Raw genomic sequence first — 21722 nt, forward strand, 5'->3', positions numbered from 1 at the left:
CCAAGAATTCCTCTTTTGCCAGGTTTCCATATTGTTTTCCCAATGGCGAGCAGATCAGGCATTTCCAATGGATCAGAGGAAGCCCTTCTTTCAATCTATCCAGCATGCAAGCAAAGTCAGGACGCTGGAACTTTGTGTCCCACAACTGATGCACTGACCCTAACTCTGCTGCTAGAGAGGAAAATGCTTCAAATTTCATGTGTCACCTCAGCCAAGTCCAGAAGTGCTTATAAAAAACAGTGTTAGTGTATCGTTCAGAACAATCAAATACTACGTGCACGAAAAAGTAGTTTAGAGCAACAGAAATTTTTAAAAAGTGACAATTTCATCACACAATTACTGTACACTGCTGTTCTTAGGGTTGAATACTTTCCTCTCTCACGCTCTCTCTTTCTCTCTGTTTTAATCTTTCTTTTTTGATTTTTTCTTTTTATTTTTCTTTTTTCCCCCCTTTTTTGGATTTGGTCCACTGGAGATAAATTGCCCTCAATGATATATATATTTAAAAAAAATATCAGCAGCAAGACTCTCTTGAAATAGATTCTGTTTGATGTAGCTAGTCTGTCTTTTCTGTTTTGCCCTCTTTCACAGCAGCCTCTGAAGTTTTCCGCAGGGGGGCTTTCTCCGAGTTGGCGTGTCCTTGGCCGGATTCCGCCGCGCCTCCGTTTTTGTGCGATGTGTGCTTTTCCAAGTAGTTCAGCATTTCACTGAGAACAGTTTGGAAAGTGCTTAGGGCAGCACATATTGCAGGAGTTCCAAAACCATGAGTGATCAAACTACAGATAGGAAGGAGACAGAAAAAGAAATACACACATGCACATAAATATAAATGCACTCACATACACTGAAGAGTTTACAGTACATTCATTTTGCTATAGTGAAATTCAAGATTTGCTCCCTAAACTATTTATTACCTATGGGAGAAACAGAAAAGAAAAGAGGCAAAGAGCAGGCTACATACAGCTTCAAAGGCTGATTTTGGGAGGAATCTCAATTCTGAAACACTGTGGGACAGATTCTTGCTAATGCAGATTGGCACAGTGTTGTTCACTTCAGAAAGGGATCTGTGCCCTAGACTTCCCAGCATTGCTATTTTTCCACTCTCAGAAGGTTTGTTTTCCCCACCTTCTCAGGTAAACGAAACCAGTTCTGTGTGGTTAATTCACTCTTCTAAATTTGACTCTTGAACAAGAACTGGAGGATGTCCCTGCCCATGGCGGGACGGTTGGAACTAGATGATCTTTAAGGTCCCTTCCAACCCTGACAATTCTATGATTCTGTGTGGATGTATGATGGCATCTGTACTAGAAAATGAGGCAATGCCAAGTGTGCAAATGCCGGCCTTCAGCACACTTGGCATGGTTTGGCTATATCCATGTTGATAAGCCCTCTGAGCATCCAACAGGATGAAATTAATAATAGAAATTAATTTAGAACTATTCTGTGATTCCAAATCCAGACTGGCTATAGGGAACACTCACTGGCCAATGCTAATGCCCAAACAATGCTCAGGAAACGCTTCGCATTGGGCTAGTTCACCCAGACTAAATTCACAGACCATATTAAGCAATTGATCAGAAAAATAATGAAGTTCCAAGAACGTTGCCCTGATGATGTTGAATTTGCTAGTACAGATTTACCCTGTTGCACTTTTTACTCAAATAAGGTGGTTTTTTTCAAAATAACATTGATTTTCTCTTGTTTTCTGCAACATGAATTAGCTGAATTTCAGTGGTGCTCCTCACTTAACAGCTACTGAAAAGATATATTAATGCAGTTGCCCATGGGTCCTGTCTCTTAAATACCATCTCTGTGAGGATGTCTCCTCTACCTCAGGATATCAGAAACGGCACTAGAGATGAGTTTTTAGGCAATTAGCTTCAGCCCTATCTACCTAAATATTATGTATACACTATAAGATGTTGACATAAGAGTCAGGGAAATGCAAGTTGTGCTAGACGTTTTAGAATGGGCAAACAAGTTATTGTTATTGTCATAATCACTCATTCTGATGAGTGGTATGAATATATACACACTCAAATACTCCAGATTTTTATTTTTCATAAATGTCACTGCACCTTTGAAAAGACTAATTTCAGTTATGCCAATTCTGCCAAAGGCAGAAAGAGGGCGAAAGGAACAGGAGCTGATTTTTGAGTTGATGGATATTTTTGAGGAATCAATACTTTATATTGGTTAAGATGAGAGGAAAGAGCACATTACAGTGTTCCTGACAAGACAATAACTATTTTTCATTTTATGCTAGTTAAGATTAAGATCTGGGTGACTTAGACACCACATCAGGAAACCCAGACCTAATGCAGAGACCCATGCATAGGTCAGAAATGGGAACATTTCATTTTAGTGAGAATGCCTCTCCTCTGCACTTTGGCATCTCAGTCCTTCCAGGTGTTTTAGAAAACAGTGAAAATGTAGGGGACAACAGAAAATCGTCAATCACCAGGATGTTGGAGGTATCAAAAAAGTCCATGGGGAACGTTCCAAGATACCTTTTAGGGTGACTTTTCTGTCTGCTGTCCATGGGAGTCCTATCTGCTAGGAAAGCTACTATCCTAGGGAAGACACCAAACTTCAATCCTAGCCAAAACGAGAGCTCGGTTTGGAAATATCCCTCCACTTCAGATTGGGAGCAGCTCAGTTATTATAAAAGGTCTCCCAAAGGCTATTAACAACTAACTTGCTTTTAGAATGTTTATCCATCTGTCTTGAGGCACTTTTCAAAGAAGGAATTTATGTTTATCCTCAGTTACTAATGAGAGAAAAATGGTAATTAAATATTTACAAGAACTATTTTGCAGACATCAATTAATAATTCCACATGACTCTTGAAGTTTGGAGTCTCAAATTTTGGACCTGTAGTAATATCTGGATTTTTTAAATTTAGCATTAAAAAGAGGTAAAAATACCTTGCTTTAATATTTTAGGGAGATTTTTTATTTATTTAGAAATGCCTGGTATACCAGCAAAATAAAATTCATCATTATTTTCACATTGTCCTCATAAATAATGTTTTTAATAGTAGTATAAACAAGAACAGCAGTAACATAAAAATAAGAATATTTTTTGCCCTTTCAAATGCTTTTAGGAGTCAGGTGATTTCAAGATTTTGTGTTGCGTTTTGTCATCATTTTTGGTCTTCCTACATCCAGAGAAATGAAAATGTGATGGAACTTACAATAACAAAATTAGAAAAAGGAAAATCAAATGTGTCATTAGGAGTTATAGTAACTTAAGATTTTAATACTGTTTGCGTGATCTTTTGGGTCTTCATTTGGGGAATTGACTATACTGAGACATATATAAAAATATTTATGATCTTGAATGCAAAAGAAACTCATTTATCTATTTTAAAAGCTGGCAATATCTGAAATCATTTATTTCCAGTGGATTCAAATAAAATTGAGTAGAAAAGAAATCTCCTGGCCTGCTCTCTTTGAACCTTTTGACTCCTGAACAAAAGCAATAGTACTGTGTTCATTTTGTAGCTCAATGAATAGTAAAGTGGAAATACTGCAGTGAAAACTTAGAGATTGTCTCAGAAATTATGTCTCAGAGACTATCTCAGAAATTATCTGTACAGCTAAGAACAAAGACAGATAACTTAAATGTTCTCAAATGCTGAACAAGACTATAGAAAATACCAGAATGGGACAAAATCTGATATCATGGTACTGAAGCATAGGTGCCAATTTGTAGGTGTTGCACATCAGTAAAGCCTAAACTCCCATTATCATCAAACTGGACTTAATGTAGATGTCCTATAATACCTGAAACACCTGCAAAGATTTGCTAGATATGGCACAGAACTTGTCCGCCTTGCTCCTAGTGTTTTTGATGCCACGCAGATGTATCTCACACGGCTCTAGATACCAATGGTTAGGCAACTGAGTTGAACACTGTGACTTTATTCAGTAACTAGAGAATTCTGGAGAATGATTTAGCACGTGAAATCTTTTGTCTCCTTTACAGTGAGCTGCAGTATTCTTCTGGCTACACTGAAGACTCCATCAAGCTGAATAAAAATGTCTGTTTGATGCCATTCTAGATGCCTATGGTACCAAGAGATCTGTGTCAAACGAACAGGTAATGCAGAGGGCTTAGGGAGAAGAGTGTCCTTTTAAAGCAGCAGTGGCCTGATGGTGTGGCTAATAGCATTTAAAAAGATGCTGCACGGTACTGTTTACTCAGCTATACTTTGTCCTAGACCTTCAATGACTACATGGGAAGCTTAGACATCCGTCTTATATTGAAACACCTAGATATGGGTATTTTATCCTGAGCAGAATTTTAAACTTCTGGTCTGAAAATTAGTGTTCATAGGAAAAGGATTTTGTGGGGTGACTTAAGGATCTATCTCTTTTACAGTTTAGCCTCTGGTGTAGGCTGGACCTCATGATCTCAGAGGTCTTTTCCAGCCTCAACAATTCTGTGATTCTGTGATTCTGTGATTCCGTGATTCCGTGATTCTGTGATTCCGTGATTGTGACAGAAAGAACCATTAATCATCAAATACAACAGTTTTTTTTCAATATAGCATTATATTTCTTACAAAAAAAAAGAGCCAACGCTTTTTTAGTGAAACGGTATAGCAGAGTCTCATGGCAACTCTACTTTCAGTTCGTGATGAGTAGATTCTTCTCCACAGGTGGGAATATGCAAAGCCTACCAGTTTTCTTGGGAACCTTATTGAGAGAAACCATTTTATAGAAAATTTCTGACCAGCCCTCATCTCCATGCTTCTGTGAGGGTGTATTTTTTAGCCACCTTTTACGTAATGAGCATAGAAAGGCTGAGAGAGATTATCTTCCACCTATTCTTTTATTTTAATCAGTAATTCCCCTTGCTCTAATTTTGGTGGACTTTTTTTTCTCTGTAAGTTAAAGTCTAAAAAAAGCAAAGAAAGCTGGATAATTTCCCTTTGCTGATGAAAGTAAGTTCCAAGACTGTGAGAAAATCTGATTTTACCTTGAAATCAGACATGACAGAGAGAAGATTAATAGTAAAGCATTCTGTTTCCTGAAAGCCAAATTTAGTTGCCTGATTTTTCAGAATAACTGAACTCTCACTGAAGTTGGTTCATTTTTGGTATGCTCCACAGCTATGAAATGAGTTTCTTTTATTATAATGTTTTCATTTGGATTTAAAAGACTAAAATTAAACATCGTGGTTTCATAATGGAGTCTTCTGGGTATTCTCAGCTTTGTAGTGCATCTCATTACAACTCCAATAAACTAGTAACTTTATTGTTCTAAAAGGCAAGGCTAAAATCTCTGACTTTGGTGCATGGAGAGCTGCAGAGAGAAGATAACGAATATCAGGCCAACATATTATAAATCATTATGCTTAAGGACATCCAGACTTGCCTGCAATTTTGCCCAGCGCTATGATGCAATTATGTCTGCTCATGTTTTAATGATGGCCTTACTCAAAAGTGAAAAGATCCAAGTGTGCCTGAAGGCTTGGACTCTTGTTTGGCAACTACCTCAAGGACTCCTCCATACTCCAGGCTGGTGAAACTCCGACATGCAGCAAAAGAAACAGATTCCCTCTCAACAGAGGGGAAAAGGCCATCTGTACTGAATGTTTGCACCCTTGTTTAAAATAAGTAAATACTTTAAAACAATAATAACACAGGAAAAAGCAAGCTTGTTGGTTGGGCTTTCTCAGAACCCTGAACATGAAAACCAGTTCAGGTTATCCAAATTTAACAACATGTGGCAGATGACAAATAGTAAGATCTGATAAGACTTTTGATGGCTGTGAAGGAAATGGAGAAAGATTTTAAGCTCTTCACTGATACAAGTTAGAGGTGTCTATATTGACTTTGAGCTATTTCTGTTGATTTCAAGATTTGTCAGCTGAAGGTTGACTAGGGAATTAAATAGTGAAAGCTTTACTTCAGAGAGTCAGTAGGCCTAGCCACAACACAAGTTAGACTGACAGTCAAGGTAAACATTAGAATATGGCCAGAGATAAATTACAGAGATAAGTAGTCTATAGAATCAGTGGCAAACAACCACATGCAACAATTGCCTTGCAAAGTAGGACCTCATGCTTGTTTTCTGTTCATAACCAACAAGTGTATTAAGGACATGTTCTTCTAAGCAGATGGACCTCCTTTTACCATGTGTAAATCAATGGAGAAGGTAAGAAGAGAATGCTAGATTTGATACCCCATATTTCTAAAATATTCTATTTTCCACAGGAGGAGAATTGCCCAGGGAACATACTCGAAACATCCAAGACTGTGACTATAGAGTGTTTGCAAGCTGTAAACCAAAGATTAGGCCACAGTACTGTGGTACACATGGGGCTCACAGAAGCCCTTGGATGTTTGCCAAGAAATGTTTCCAGAGCAGCACATTATATCATCCAGATGAAACACTGGGTAATGCTGTGACTTGCTGGCTTTGAATGAAAAAAAGATGTGCAAGCTTCTGGCTAACTGTGGATGAAAAGTGGCCTCACCGTCCATTGCCATCTGTGCAGCCGACTACACCAGTGAGACCTTGGATCAGGATGCCTGAATACTTTCAAAAAAGAGTGAACCCGTCCCTCACACAACCATGAGATCCTTCCCTGTCTCCTTTCACTCAGTTAAGGATCACATCTTTGCTCTATGGGGTGACAGAGAAATAAATGAGAGTCATCCAATTTGCTATCATGCATAGACCTTTCCCAGTGAGGCAGCTAACATAGCTGAGAAGTCCAATTGCCCTTCTTAAATGAGGAAGACCAGGAAGAAAGCATTCCTCTATTTTTCTTTTTTTTGGGGGGGAAGGGGAAACATGAGAGTGTCTCAGGTGTTTTAAGAAATCTTAAATGCTGGATTGAAAAAGGAATTAAGTCCCCCAAGCTTTTTTTCCATCTTCAGTGAATGTATATTTGTTTTTTCCTTGGTAATCACAGAACTTATTTATTAACGAAGAGGATAAGGAAGAGAAAGCAGATTCTTATCTATTCTCTTGACTCTGTAATTGCGACTTTAAGGGAGTACAGTATCATAAGATATAGGATAAAATTATTGACCATATTAGAAATTCACATGCTTCCAAAAGGATTTTGGTAATCAGTTGAGCAGGTGACTGAATCCTTGTTATGGAAAGATCAGAGAAGGAATCCCTGGGAAAGGGAATGAGGGAAAAATCCCAGAGGAAGGAACTTTAATACCTTTGCTAAATAAAAAGCCAAGGGAAAGAAAGAAAATAAGAAAAATGAAGGAAAAAGTTGTTAATTGCTGGTACCTCAGCACGGGGAACCAGTTTTGTCAGCCAGATTGAGAAGGATCACGTAAAACAGGGAACTCTAGAGGGCACCAGAGGTGTTTCACCACAAACCTCATTGTGCGTCGGGCTTCTTCCAGTCCGTGCATCCAAACAGAAGGCTGCTGCTGCTAATCAAGATGACTGGAATTATGACAGCAGCTGGTCTACCTTCTGGTAAGCAAAGAAGCATGAAAAAGGAGAGAACAATATAAAAGGAGGGGTGAGCATATCCATAAAGGCAACCCAACAGTAAGACTTTGGGCTTGGCTCTTTGTAATAATTTATAAAACATGATGCACTTCAAAATACATTTCATTGCTCCTTTTTAACCTTCAGAAAGAAGGATGTTACTTTCTCACTGCTCCCAGAGTCTGAGCTTCTGGTTTCTTGCGTGTCACTTTTCATGTCACCTTGTCTGTGTGATGCCAGGCAATTGCAGGAGGCTGACAGCTCCAGACTTAGAAACTAGCTTAAATGACAAAACTCTTTTCTCAAATAGTTTCGTAGGAAGGGTGTTTCATATCAGCTGGATGGCTAGGCAAAACACAGAATAATTTGTGAGGATGCTGATTGCTTTTATTATCCAGCTTTAGTATTCTGAGACTATTATTTTTTGTCTGGTTTTATAAGGTTTCTGCACTGAAAGAAATGTCACTCGCAAGAAAGTATTTTTCCCTTTGCTGTTTAGCTATCTTTATCTTTTATATATAAAATAGATGATCTGGATGTGATTTTGCATAGTGATGAAATGTAACCTTGAAGATAAAGGATCAAATCAAACTTCTGTATTCATCTCTATGTGACGGATGGCAGTAGTGAGATATCTGAACTTTCCAAATACTACATATTCTTTCAGACACAACTGTCCCAAAAGTAGACATGTCTACACTCAATTTTACAAATGAAGAAAGTGAGTTTAAGAGGCTGACTAATGAGGTCAGGGAGTCTGTATGTGTAAACCAAGAAACAGACACAGATCTCTTGAGTATAATCTCAGCAAGACTTTGTAAGCTTTTTGCATCATGTTTTTCAGCTTCCCAGCACTGAATGTGGGTCGTTTTTGGTGGATTTTCTGGTAAGTCTAATTTTCATGAGATTTTCTGGGAGCTAAAAAAGACAACTGACAAAAGTTTAAAAAAATCAGAGCTGTTCTGATGCAAGGACAAGTTATGAACTCAAAGACAAAAACGTACATATCAGCGTGACTACTTTCAGGTTACCAGATGAATCTGTAGGAAGCTCAGATATAACAGTGGAGTGGAAAAGTAAATAGGCCTTCTCTCCATTCATCAGGAAAGGGTTAAGGTCTAAAACCAAGAAAAATACTAACTTAGTGTTTTAAACATTTGGTCCAGTTGGAGGAATGTCCTAAATTCTGATCCTCAAACAGAAGACTGGTTTCATAATTTCTCAACAGACTTAAGTTTTGAAATGAATAAGGAGGATCCTAGATCCAGAACTCCAACTGTGGTTTAATGCAGGAGCCACTACATCAGATAACAATACTCATGGGTTCTCACTTTCAGTTCAGCCTTAAATTTTCCTCTGTAAAAAGGCACAGATTCAAGAGGAGGGATGGAAAGTGAGCACGAAGGTTCACCCATGACATCAGTGATGCCCTGTCCATCACTGAAGCATTTTAACCTGCAAAGTAGTGGCCATACTTAAGTTTCCAACTGCAAACATTCTTTTGACTGAGATAAGGCTGACTTGTGCCTGGGAATTTTTTGTGACAGAAAGAGTTAGTCTAGGACAAATACATACAAGGAACCACAGTAGAAATCAAACATTACAGACAATTGTGTTCCAGTGTCCAGGATTATACCCACAGTATTTATTAGACAAGTTTTCATGTATCTTTGGGGAGAGGGGATCCTTGATTTCTACATGTCTCTATTCCTTCTTTGAAACATGACAGAACCCTTTCCCTTCTTCACAGCAGGGATCAATACAACTGAAAATGTTCAGTTCTTCTAGTCTGATTCTCTGTTCTGAAGAAAGTTGGATGCAATTATGATATTTTAACCTCAGGAATTAAGGATGCAGAATGCAGATGTCCACTTATCTGTTTTGCAGACATAGAAGATGGAGATCAACAAGGCCTGCACAGTGAGAATCAATCGAAGGAGAGAGTCCTGTGGTGACAGGATGGCCATGCTTTGGCTAAAGAATGTGGAGATATGGAGATTAAAGACTTCAATACCATCATGGAGGTAAATAAGCTGCTACAAAGTAGAAATCTGAAGGCGATAGTGCCTAGAGTGAAACCTTTTGCCTCACTATCCCTAATATGCATATTAAAGTTGACACCCCTGACTATGCTAATGAGCCTAGAGAAATACATGCTAAACATACATGACTATAGTTCCTGACTATCCACCCCAGGGAGGGGAGATAACTAAGGTTAGAATATAAGCAATCCGGAGGGAGTATGTCACTGAGAGGAGAACAAACCCAGAAGAGGCTGTGCTCCTTCTTCACCCAAAGCAGGGATGCCTTGGTGGTAAGAATTGTGCTTTCACCTTTTGGTGAGAAATACCTGGAGTAGTATTTTGCTAGCATTATTATATATTAGTGCTATTGCAGCTAGTGAATTAGTCAATGGCAATCCTGAATTTGCTGTATCCTTTGTTTTAATAAACTACCTATTTTTTACTATCTTGCAAATTGTCTCAGTGCAAGTCCTTAACAGGGCTCTGAAACAGGCATGCACTTAACTCTGGTACGTGCCTCCCATAGCCACATACCTTTCACACAATGGCACTAAATGACTGGGAAGTGCAAAAATACTAGACAGATGAGTGATATGCAAATTCATCCCAGCAATCACCCACACTGACATGCTTCAGATCTGTCTGCACACCATTAACAGGAAAAGGATGGGGTTTGATGGATGTGCTGGTTAACTTTGATCCAGATCCAGCAGAAGAAACTGTTGGCACGCAATGTCACCGTTCAGTTCTGCAGGATTACTGGTGTTGGGGGGTTATCCAAGGCTTCACAATCTCTCACCATGACTACCTGTAGCATATAGTCTCTGAGTGTATATCTCAGAGCTCTTGTGTCTCCAGATAGGCTTGCCTTTATCTCTTTTAGATCTTGAGATTACCCTGGTTCACCATTTCCATGTTTTTCTAAAATAAATTATTCTCAAAGTCTTATATGTTTAAGAAATGAGTAGATGTTGTGCCAAGAAACATGGTTTAGTGGTGTTGATAGGGCTAGGACAAAGGTTGGACTCGATGATTGTGAAGGTCTCTTCCAACTGAAACTGTTCTATGAATCTATGATTCTACGATTCTAGGATTTATGTGTTTTCTTTATATCCATCTTTTTTCTTCTTTATTACAACCACTTTTTTCCCTCCCATGACTCTGGATAATTGAGAGCTGTCTCCCAGTTTCACTGAGCATGAAACTTGGCTCTTTTACCTGATCTAAATCCAGAACTGACAAATTTATAATGCTAAAGAGAGATTTGTGTAACATTTCTGTCCTGAAAAAAAAAAGAAAAAGATGAAATCTCAGCTTTAGTAACATCAATAGGATTTGAAAATGGTTTAAGTTGCAGGAGAAATGAAATCCTCAGCTTCTCCCTCTTTCGTACATAGATGCACGTACATGAACACATAATTCTGACATGTTTCTGTGAGGTTTTAGGAAGATCTCTGAATTATAATTAATATAAGGTGTTTTAAAAGCAGCTAAGTTTATCTAAATGTCTTCTTTTTATCTTTCTTTTTTCCTTCTCTTTTTTTTGCTCTCGCTTTCTTGCTTTCCCTTTCTTGATGCTTACTCCCTTTTGAAAGCAAAGGGTGCGGGAAATATGTTCATCTCATTAAAGCTAAGGAAATTTTGGTTTTTTTTCTAGTACTGATGTGCTGATTTTTCTCTTTACTGTAGTAGACTCTTAAATGCATTTACACAGATCAGCCTTTAGAGGACAATAAAGAGACAGACACTCAAAAACTCTTAGCACTTAGTAATGGAAATGGATTTTTTTCAGGGTTTTCTTATTTGCCCTGTGGCTTAATGCCGATTCTGTTTTCAGAAGCTGGGGACAGGATACCTCAGGTGGTGGCTTTCACTTACTCCTTTGCATTTATCATGAAGGAATTAAAGAAGAGCTGAAATACAGCTTGGGTAACCCTACAACGTATCACGTCTTCCTGAACCCAGACTTTCAGATATTCTTAGAAATCTGAGCTGCCACAGCACTTAGCCCATGAGGTCAGTGGCTTACGATCCAGCCCTGACAAGTCTGGACTTTTCTAAATCTTAGTACATTATATATAACATAGGTAAGGAACCTAAATGGGCTGTAATAAGAGTTGCTTCTTCCCTGGATTCTCAAGTGGCATATTTATCGGTGTTATATGTATTGCCAGTGTGCCCAGGAAGAGTTTGGGACAGTGCTGGTTAAACCAGGCAACAAAACCTAAGGAGTTCTGAAAAAAAAAAAAGAAATAAAGAAAAGACAGAGGCAATCAATACATGCCTGTGCCCTGGTACTATTATTTACTAGTAGTAATAGAACTTCTCTGCAGTAAGATATTCCAAGATGTATTGAATAGGAAGAAATCTTGAATAAAACGTGTATAATACTACCCTGCAACGGGTAGTGCACAATAGTTGCTGCTATGAATGTTAGGGGTCGATAGAATTGTCTGTTCATGGTAGAACAATGCTGGGAAATCATTCTTCACGCAGCGTGATATTTTCTGTATTCAGGTCAGATGGACATCTCAGAGAGAGTCCGCACAAACATGGTTGTGCCAGGGGTGTAGAAGAGCCTCTAGATCTGGTAAAGTTGTGCAAAACTCAGCAGTTTTCAGGTTCACTGGCAGCTCCTTTGAAGATTTCCCCTGTTTTATGCTTTGCATGAACTTTGAGTTTGGAGTTTGAGCAAACCCAGCAATTTTGACTGGACACATGTTTACAGATCTTGATGAGCTGGGGCCCAGTGGAAAAACTTCAGAGAAGTGTGAGCTGGAAGGTTTAAAACAGAGGAAACAGGAAACACTGCTTTGATATTATTCTAATAATAGAGATTTGTGTTAATCCTTTGAATTTTTCTGGTCATAAAAAATATCTTTGACTTTCTGACATCGTATGACATAAGCATACACATATATATATAAAATATCAACCTTTAATCTTGTAGTTTATTTGCTGCCTTAGGTGTGGTTTATAAGGCAGAATTTATGAACCTCTTCTTGTTACATTACATTTGTATGAAACTGTATGAGATTTCCTGTATTCAAAAACCTGCTCTTATTGGATAATGGTTGAAAAACATGCTATTATCTCTACTGAAAACATTCACAAAACCTTAACAGATACTCTAGTGAAAGCATTGTCCTTGCCAAATGTAATATTTTGGCTCCATCCCAATCTAGAGATTTACACAACACAGAGGCAGAGAATTTATTGTGAGAAAGCTCACAGTGCTGGAATATGGATAGAAGTGAAGATGAAAATTTCACTATTGATAAAGCATGTTATAAAATTCATGATGACTGTGTGGAATCACTTCTTCAGACTTATGTCTCCTCTGCCAGACCTCTTTGTAGAGCACTAACAGCTCTTGGGTATTTTGAACATAAATAATATTAATTTCATTTATATAATCAGGATCAGTCACTTATTCAGACAGTCCAATTTTAGACTGCGACTATCATAGATGTTATCAGAGTATTTGACAATGACTATGGTATGAAAGTCAAATCCTTGTCTGGCATACAGTTGAATATTTCTCTAGAGATACAGATGCATGATGATTGTATTCATTTAAGTAAAATAAATGAGGAGAACCTGCTCTTTTGGAAATCTCATCTTAGGTGGGACCTATGATCAGGGATGTTGATGCCCCTGTGCTCTGAATATTTGAATTCTTAGTGTTTGGTGTATGTTTTGCATTAGGCTTCCAACATCATTTTTATGAAATAATTTCTAACTGATGTATGACAAGCAGCTATTTGTGTTTGTGATCAGTAAGGGTGCTGTGCTATGCCTCAGATAGCAGTGATCATGTTGCTTCTGAGTTACAAGGAATTTCTCTGTGTGTTTCTTCTCTCATCCCCAACTGATCAGAGGCAAATTTCCTTTGACAGATGTTAGTTCATTCTGAAGCTTATCCCTCAGAGAAGGACAAAGAAACTAAGTGATTGGTCAGAAGCAGTCTGTGTTGAAAACTTGACTTAGAAAATGGTTAATGCTCCTGGAAAACATGGTGAATTGCATTCTCACGTCTTCACTGGCACCTGAGATAGATTTGAGTGTCTTCTGTGAGGTTTAATCTCAAGAAGGAAAGTGGTGGTAGGAGGGCTTCAGATGACCTAGCTGTGAAGACTGTCAGATTTAGGGGATAGGAACAATGGATGTTTTCTTGTCTACACTGGATTTAGCTGTTTACAATATAAATACCTAGTGCGTACTAGTTGGCTAATATAGCTGTGTTAGTCCTTCTTAACTGTAACACAGATTTCATGGGCTATACAGACAAGTTCCCTTGAGATGGCAGCATAAGATATACATGTGGCTGAAATACAGGCACAGACATGCAGATGAGTTGAGTTAGAGGCCTGGGTCAGAAGCTGGATCTGATCTCAGCTTTTCTACAACAGATGGACAAAGAATATGGTCTCAGCTCAGCCTCTGGATCTGGCAATATTCATCTCCCAAGCACAATCGAGGTTGTCTAATTTAAGCATCCATGTAGGAACAAGACCTGTGCTCTTCTAGGTGCCCATCTTCAGTCCGGCACTTATTGCCTACAGTAGGCATGAAAGAAAATATTGAATGATCTAGGAGCTGCCTGTAGAAGCTTTGTACTCCAACTTACTGAAGTGCAGCAGAGAAAGAAGGGTGGGAGCTATACCAATTGACAGCTTTTGTAGATGAAGCCTTCAACATTTTTTCCTGGCTGCTATTTCTTCTTTAAACACAGGAATCCTTGGGGGTTAGCTATCTTTTATTACGTTTATTTTGTGTGCATGTAATGGGGAATTATCTATTTTTCTACGAGTCTAGGCATCCCATTAAAATCCCTCTATGAGCATCCTGTATAAGTAAGTATGTTTCCCTTGGTGTGCAAGTGTAGTCAGATATCTTGGAGTGTCTGTGTATAAGGGAAAGTATAGTTAGATGTAAGTAGTATGTGTATGTGTGAGCACATGAGAATAGAAGTGAGGTTGTCTAGGTGTGTTCTACTCACAGGGTGCATGCTAGTATGCACCCTTATGCACATCTTAAAGTTTATTTAAGAATAAACAAGAATGTGTGCATTTGTGGACTGGGCATTATCATTGTCTCTCCCCATTCCCCAATAGATAGATGGAAGAAGTGGAACATTGGGTATTTTGGATTCCATTCAAAGTTTGAGAGTCCAAAAATTAGCTATCACACTACCTTGCTGCTGGGTGCCTCCTGCTCTGTAATAAGTAAATGATATTGGGATATTGGGAAACAAAAGTTGCCTGTTCAGTTGGTGAATGAAGGGTGGCTCATCTGGCTGTGCTAAAGAGCATGAAACGTAATTCTAGGGCTTTATAGGCCTAACGAACCTGCTTAGTGTTATGGTTTGTAAATAACTCTCTGGAACGCTTCTTCAAATGTTGATTTTTCAGGTATCACCTAATGGCTAGAAAAAAAAAATCTGTAGCCTCAGTTAGCCATGTATTCCCTTCTGTGGTCTGAGCAAATACAGGAGAACCTCTAGAATGTTTCGTCACACTTATCTTTGATAAATATCTTAGATGACCCTACTATTTCAAAGTGGCCCCCTGAAAGTTCCCACTTCACTCTTGACTGTATCTAGCATATAGCCTAAAGCAAAAATGTGAAATTGCACAGTAACTCCTAGGCTAATAAATCTTTCTGATCCCAAACCCTCTATACACTTTTATCTGTAACTTGGATAAAATTCTGATGAAATGTGGACTTGGCATGCATGTACTATGGGTCTTTTTCTTCAGAACAGTTTCTTAGGCTGACTACACACAAAAAATTAAATATTGCTAGGGCACAGCCCCAGAAACTGAGTTTAAATATATTAGCAGTCCCTGAATTTTTAATCTGAGCCAGTTTGCATTCTCCCACACTTTTCCAGGACGTTGTTCAGGAATTAGTGCAGTAAGATTGTTCCAATAGGTAGTTTGCTTTGAGGCCAGTCTGCTTTGGAAGGCAAAGACTTAACAGTATGGTCGTGGCAAGATGATGTTAAGTGGTCTCAGTAGCATAGAGAAGGCTCTGGAATTATTTAATTAAATGGTAAGGAAGCAGTCTAATTTTACCTTCTTTTTGTTGCCACTTTTATTCATTTATATTGTCACTTTAGCTCTGAACTTGAATTTCTAATTTCTAGACCATCCACTTCACTGCTTGGCTTGTGATTTGACTGACATCTAGAGCAAGATAACTTTCTGGCTGGATGGGGAGATTTTACTGGCAGATGGAGATTACTTATTCAAACTCAGACCATGATCCTAGAAACAGGGTGAATGCAGCTAGCCCGAACTACATTGCTGAGCAAAAAAAGCACTTTTAAAAGACACACATAACAGAGATTATGGACATTATGGTCTTCTAGGTAGGGGAACAAATACCATTATAACATCAAATGTAGTCTTTATAAAAATTATGGATTTTAGTTAATTGTTCCTTTTTCCAAGTCATACCTGAAATGTGTTAAATGTCTCTGGATGTCGAGGTCTAATATTGGAGTCGGTCTGGAGGATCCGAGGGGTGATCTGTCTTGACTTAGAAGATCTTGGAATTCTTTACATATTTGTCTAAAATAAAAGTGGAAATCCTTAAATAAGACAGGTGTAATCCTTTCCATAAAGCTGATTCTTTTAACACTGTCACTTTCTCCTGAGTGGGCAGAGGCTCTCTTAAAGAAATGAAAGGCAAACGAATCCCCTCCTTGATTTACTGCCCCAAATTCTCAAAAGCAACAATATATACAATCTCTTGAGCAGGAATATTTCCCCTCTGGAACCATGTCAACATTGACATTTTAAAGTGTGATTTATTTCCTGAATTGGACCCATTTTGGCAGTGTTAAGTCTGGCTTAGCTCACTTATGTCAGAAGGAAGGGTTATGGTTAAAGTTATGAACTAGCATTTGAACATGCCCAAAGACTTTGGGTAAATACACCAGTACTTGTACATTTGCTTGTGTGCACTGGTTTATCTGCAAGTGGAAGTCCTGACTTTGCCTTCTTGACCCCCACTCTTAAGACCAACAGAGCTCTAGAAGTTGTGAAGAAAATACTACTTTTGCTCTCCTAGTTTTCACTTGTGTCCATACTCTTCTTCCTTGTAGAGTCTGGGGCAGAAAACCTGGTGGATCCTCAACTGAAACCTCTCCCTCTGGTCTGTCCAGAGGGAGGACTCATTCCAGTAGCAGTATTTAAATGTCTTATTGAAACATTTGTTAAATTGTTTTACATTTCTACCGTCTATCAGGCAGCCTAAAATAGATGTCTACAGCAGTCCAGAGGACTTGCATCCTAAGAATGCCTCTTTTCCTCTGGTGCCTTCTCTGAAGGAGGAGCTTAGTGACTCATGCAGCTGTCAGTCCCTACTCAACAGACAGGCAAGTGAGGCAAAACCCGTCATCGCTACTTTTCCTCGATGATGGTTTCCTCGGTAACAGGCACTTTCAGCAGGTAGGACCCCAGTTTGACACCTTTCAATGACAACTCATGCTCTATCTTGTCTGGTCTCCCACGAGCATAGTGGCCCATGTTCTTTGGAAAGGATGGGTGGTCTTACCTCTTCCCTCTCTCTCAGACCTTCGATCAAGCTTCTGAGGATGCCTCAGGACCTGGAGGCTATAAATATCCCCTGGGATAAATCTTTGTAGTACTTAACACTAGGAGAGACCTGAAAATAAGACCTTTTCTTTTTTGTGATATTATTGTACTGGGCCAGTTTGCAAATTAGTCTAGGAATAGTCTACCAATGTACTTTTTTTTTTTTTTAAAAAAAAAAAAAAAAAGAGAAACCAGACCAGGTCCATTTACTGTGTGTCCTCAGAAGAATACTAGGTGCACCATGGATCAATAGAGACACCATTTATTTTCAATTGGCTTATGACACTGTTAGGAAAAAGGAGAGATGTCTGGATCTCTCTCTCAGGACTTGTTAAAATGAGCATACTCTTCTCTGTTGACTGAATTGGAAGTTTAGGCACTTAGTAAGGGATCAGGAGGACACGATGCCCACCAAATGATCAGGACAATCCCTTGGGTTGCCTAATAGTAGCCTGACATTCAGCTGGACTGACCTAATACTGGTCACAGTGACTACGTGTAACCTAGTAAACAGTTCCACCTAGTAAAGTATATAGTGCCAGGGGTCATTCTCACATCCTCGTGCAAATTATAACTACTTGATAAAGTCCCTGTAGTTATACTATTCTAGTCTCCTGAACAGTATGGCTTCCTGAGAATGGACCTTGGTTTGGGCTGTTTCCCACAACACACCCAAAAGATATTTAGGATAGTTCAAGGAGCCATTCTAACATTTTAATAGTATGGACAAGTGCAATCTGATGACTCAGTGTGTGCATGGTTTACTTTCTTAGCATAGATGCAATCACTGTGCCTGGGGCCAGTTTCTAATACCAAAGAGCATCTCTTGTGGTCCATGATTTCTGTTAGAAGACTCTTTGCACACCTGATCTTAGATAAAATTTGAGATCTTCATTATCACCTTGTAACTTTTGTCCTTTTGGACAGGGACATAATGGAAAATAAGCTTCTTGGTATTTAGAAGTCCTCCATTGCTGAGTTACAAACAAGTAAACTATACCGACCTGGTTTTACCCTTCATTATAACACTGTTCTGCAAGTTGTGAACATAGACTTTGGATATTATAGCTCTCTTTTGACTAACTATTTCCTGTTGTGCTTCTGGACTTCATCCAAACTTGACTTCTATAACACTTGTCATCTGTATGGACCTAGCCACCGACTGCTTGAAAAGACTGCATTGTCTTAGCCTTTCAGGCAAAAAGAAGTATTCAGCAGAAATATATGTAAATGCAGCATACAGTTTTAATGAATCAGGTCCTTAGAGGGAAAACAGTTCCTTTCAACAACTGAAAACAGTCAGTCATTTTGGCTTCTAAACAATCTACTATCCCCAGTCGGCCCTGTCAGCACTGCTCTTCTCTCCTTCCTCCAACCTCTACTTTCTACCTGTTGAAAAAGTTCATCTTAAAAGTTCTTATACTTTGACAAAGGAAAGTGTCAGAACCTAGTGTGCAATTAAGTTCCCTTCTATCTTCAGGTGTCAAAAGTCTTTACTGAATGTTGGCAGATTGAAAGAAAAGAAAAAACTTCTTTATTATACATGAAAACCTGTAAAAGGCAGTAACCTACTTTTTTTCAAGGGGATTTCTAGGCAAAGTGGTGTTTCAGAGCCTCCACTACCAATGAAAAAATCACCTGGGTTAGTGACAGGGAGAGGGGCTGACAGTTATTTTGTTGGACTGTGACTTTGAAAAAGCAAAGAAAGATGTTGTGCTGTCTGAGGGGCCACAGATTAATAATAACAATTAAAAAAGAGTCCTGATCACTCCTGCAAAGGAGTCACCTAATAGTTTGTGATAGATGGTCAGATGTTGCAGTGTATGATCAGGAAAAGATAAATAATTCCATACCGGATCAGAACAAGAGCCCATCTTGTCCATGACCCTATCCCTAGCAGCAGCTGAAGCAAAGGCCTTGTGATGAGTACAGGAGAGGGGCAAATGTGTGCCCACACTTCTGATATATTGCAAGTGTGACAGTTGCCACCCATCCAAACATCAGCTATCACAGAGAAGCTCAGCAGGTCCTACGTGTCCAGTCACAGAGTTGCTTTTCAGAAAACTAGCAAATTGAATACAGAGTCTCATAAGCCAGATATTGATTATTCTGTACTGGCTGTAAGCAATCCCATAATAAATATGAATAAAATTGTTATTCACAGTATTCGCTTTTGGTCCCTGTAAATACGTGTGTATCTGTCCCTCTGTCTAATGTGGAAGGCCTTACACTGTGATATTCTGTGATGTTTCCTGTAGGACAGTGTGCCTCTCCATCAAGTGGAATTATTAATGTGGCCTTCAGCAGTTCTGCATCTGTCCTAGCTGCAACCTGATCAGGTTCTGTTCCTTACTGTAAAGACATTCAGGGTTTCCCACACCTCTGCATGGTGAAATAACCCATGCTTTAAAGACCCTCTAAAACTAGGTCCTAGCTTTTTATCTTTTTTTTTTTTTTTCCCCCCTATGTGGACTGCATAGACATGTCCTGATGCCTTTCTAAAAGAGTCTAAGGTAACAGGCCAGTATCACCACCCTTCGGCCAGAACTGTGACATTTCAGCCTCTGTTCCGAAGCATCTTGCTCTGGAATGCCCAGACGATCATCTGTTTAGTCAAATGAGGTGAATTATAAGAGACTGGCTTCTCCCATTGTTTACCCTTTTCTTATCCTTTCAGCTCTTAACTAAAACTTGATTTACTTCCATCCTGCCCTTGCTCTCACTTGTGTTCAGCACCGTTACTCACTACGCAGCCCAATCATCTCTTCCCATGGTAATTGTCAGGTATGGCTCTGATTCTTTGTTGTCTAGACCATCAAGTTGTTAGAATGGCTCACACATACATATGTAGTATCCAAGACATCCATAATAACTGGCAGATATAACGTAGGAGCAAAAAGACACTTGTGTGCTTCCAGAGCAGCAGCTGATAACCACGCTGGATAACCCAATTCATCTCCAATGGCAGTAGGTGCCTGTGTTTGGGCAACTGAACCAAGCCACTGAAGCTGGATGTCTGAACTGAGAATGGAATTCCATCTCTATATCAGGAATTGTAGAAATATTTTTGTTCTTTCCCTTTTATTTTTCTTCAAGACCCCACATGTGGAAGGTCTCATCAGTTCTGCCAAAGACACATTTCTATGGGCTTCTGTCTCTGTCTTAGAGTGGACAGTGGCAACACAGACAGGCAATGGCAGTCCAGTTCTTTCCATAGTCAAAGCTTGCTATGACTGATTTTACCACCCTGGAATTTCAGTGTTGTTTCTGAAGATAGAAGAACAACCCACCACTTTTTCTGGAGGTGTAAATCTTAAACGCATGAGGCAGTTGTGAAATTATTGAAATTACAAACCTAGAGCTTATATATGTCTGGTGAATAATTAAAATTCCTGACAAATGACTAGAGTACCTACTATCAAGTGAAGGAAACACGGCATGCCACGGACCTGTGTCTCCTGCAGTACCTGGACAGGACTGGTCTGTCTCCTTCCACTGTTCTCCTTCCAGGCAGGAGAGGGCAGTAGTAGCACACACATTGACCCATCTGTCCCGTTACAACCACTTTGCGGTAGGATGTGGCCTATTTTTGTATTATCGACAGACCTCTCTGATCAATTTGCTGGTGCTTTTAACTGATGGAAGAAGGAAAAATTAATTTTGTTCTTTACAAATGCAAGATAACAACCTACAAGCCTACCAGTTCATGGGGGTTAGGAGTAATGCATGCCCACGACTCCCCACCTCAGTTGTAGAGGATGAAGAGGTAGATATGGAGTGATGAGAAAGGGCAGTAAGACTCTTAGGTGTGCCTCAGTGGGACAGTATTTGGAGAGAGGACATTAATAGTTACCCACTGATTATTACAACCCGTGGTAACATAATCTCTCACTCCAGACAGAAAAGAAAAGGAAAACTTTGTGTTGTTACAGTTGAATTACATTTTGTAGATGGGGCAAATCCTCCAGCTGGGGCAACTTAGAGTTTTAACTCTTGTTTAGGTTGTGCTGCCCAGTGCTACAATCAGCTTTTATGTAGTTAGGGAGGCAGATTTTTAATGGGCTATACAGCAACAGAGGGACACAACTTGCAGAAAGGTGCTGCTTCTATTAAGCCAGTTTATTCTCATGCCTCTGAAACCCCTTGCATCCTTAAAACAGATGGGGGTATAGGTAAGAATAATATCATATCCTACTTATATTATTCCTTTCAAACTACAAGGGACTTCGGAGCATGATATGTGAAGTCTTTCATTATCTTCACAATCTGAGCTACACCGTGCTCTGCCTTCCACCCCAGGGAAGGATAACAGACTATATTCATGGGATTCATGATCCTGAGATGTTTTAATGCACACCATCTTTGGGTCAGCTTCAAGGCAAGGATGCAAGAGGGACACCACGGCCAGGAGTCCTGCCCTCTACAAGTAGACAAAGCAGAAGGACACTGGGGTACAAAGGACTATCCTGTTGCTGCTCAGCCTTCTGCCCTACTACAGTGTGGTTCCCCTCTGTTGGATATATCCCAACCTGAATGATTCCCAAACATTTCTAGGACTGGAATGGTGGCTTAAGAGCTCAAGCTTCTAGCTTCAGCTCTCCTGCAGCCTCACTGTG

The 21722-nt window shown here is 39.3% G+C and overlaps 1 protein-coding gene across 1 annotated transcript in view; it reads right to left on the bottom strand.

The window, feature by feature from the left end:
- Nucleotides 1–556: 556 nt before the first annotated feature.
- The window catches only part of TFAP2D (transcription factor AP-2 delta (activating enhancer binding protein 2 delta)), a 34069-nt gene continuing 12903 nt past the window's right edge, over nucleotides 557–21722 (bottom strand). Inside the window, exons 5-6 of the mRNA XM_009871602.1 lie at nucleotides 15964–16077; nucleotides 557–776 (exon numbers count right to left, since the gene is read on the bottom strand). Coding sequence (XP_009869904.1) covers nucleotides 557–776; nucleotides 15964–16077 — 334 coding nt within the window. The remainder of the gene's footprint in view (nucleotides 777–15963; nucleotides 16078–21722) is intronic.

The sequence above is a fragment of the Apaloderma vittatum genome, unplaced genomic scaffold, assembly GCF_000703405.1.
Source record: "Apaloderma vittatum isolate BGI_N311 unplaced genomic scaffold, ASM70340v1 scaffold446, whole genome shotgun sequence".
Taxonomy (NCBI): Eukaryota; Metazoa; Chordata; class Aves; order Trogoniformes; family Trogonidae; genus Apaloderma; species Apaloderma vittatum.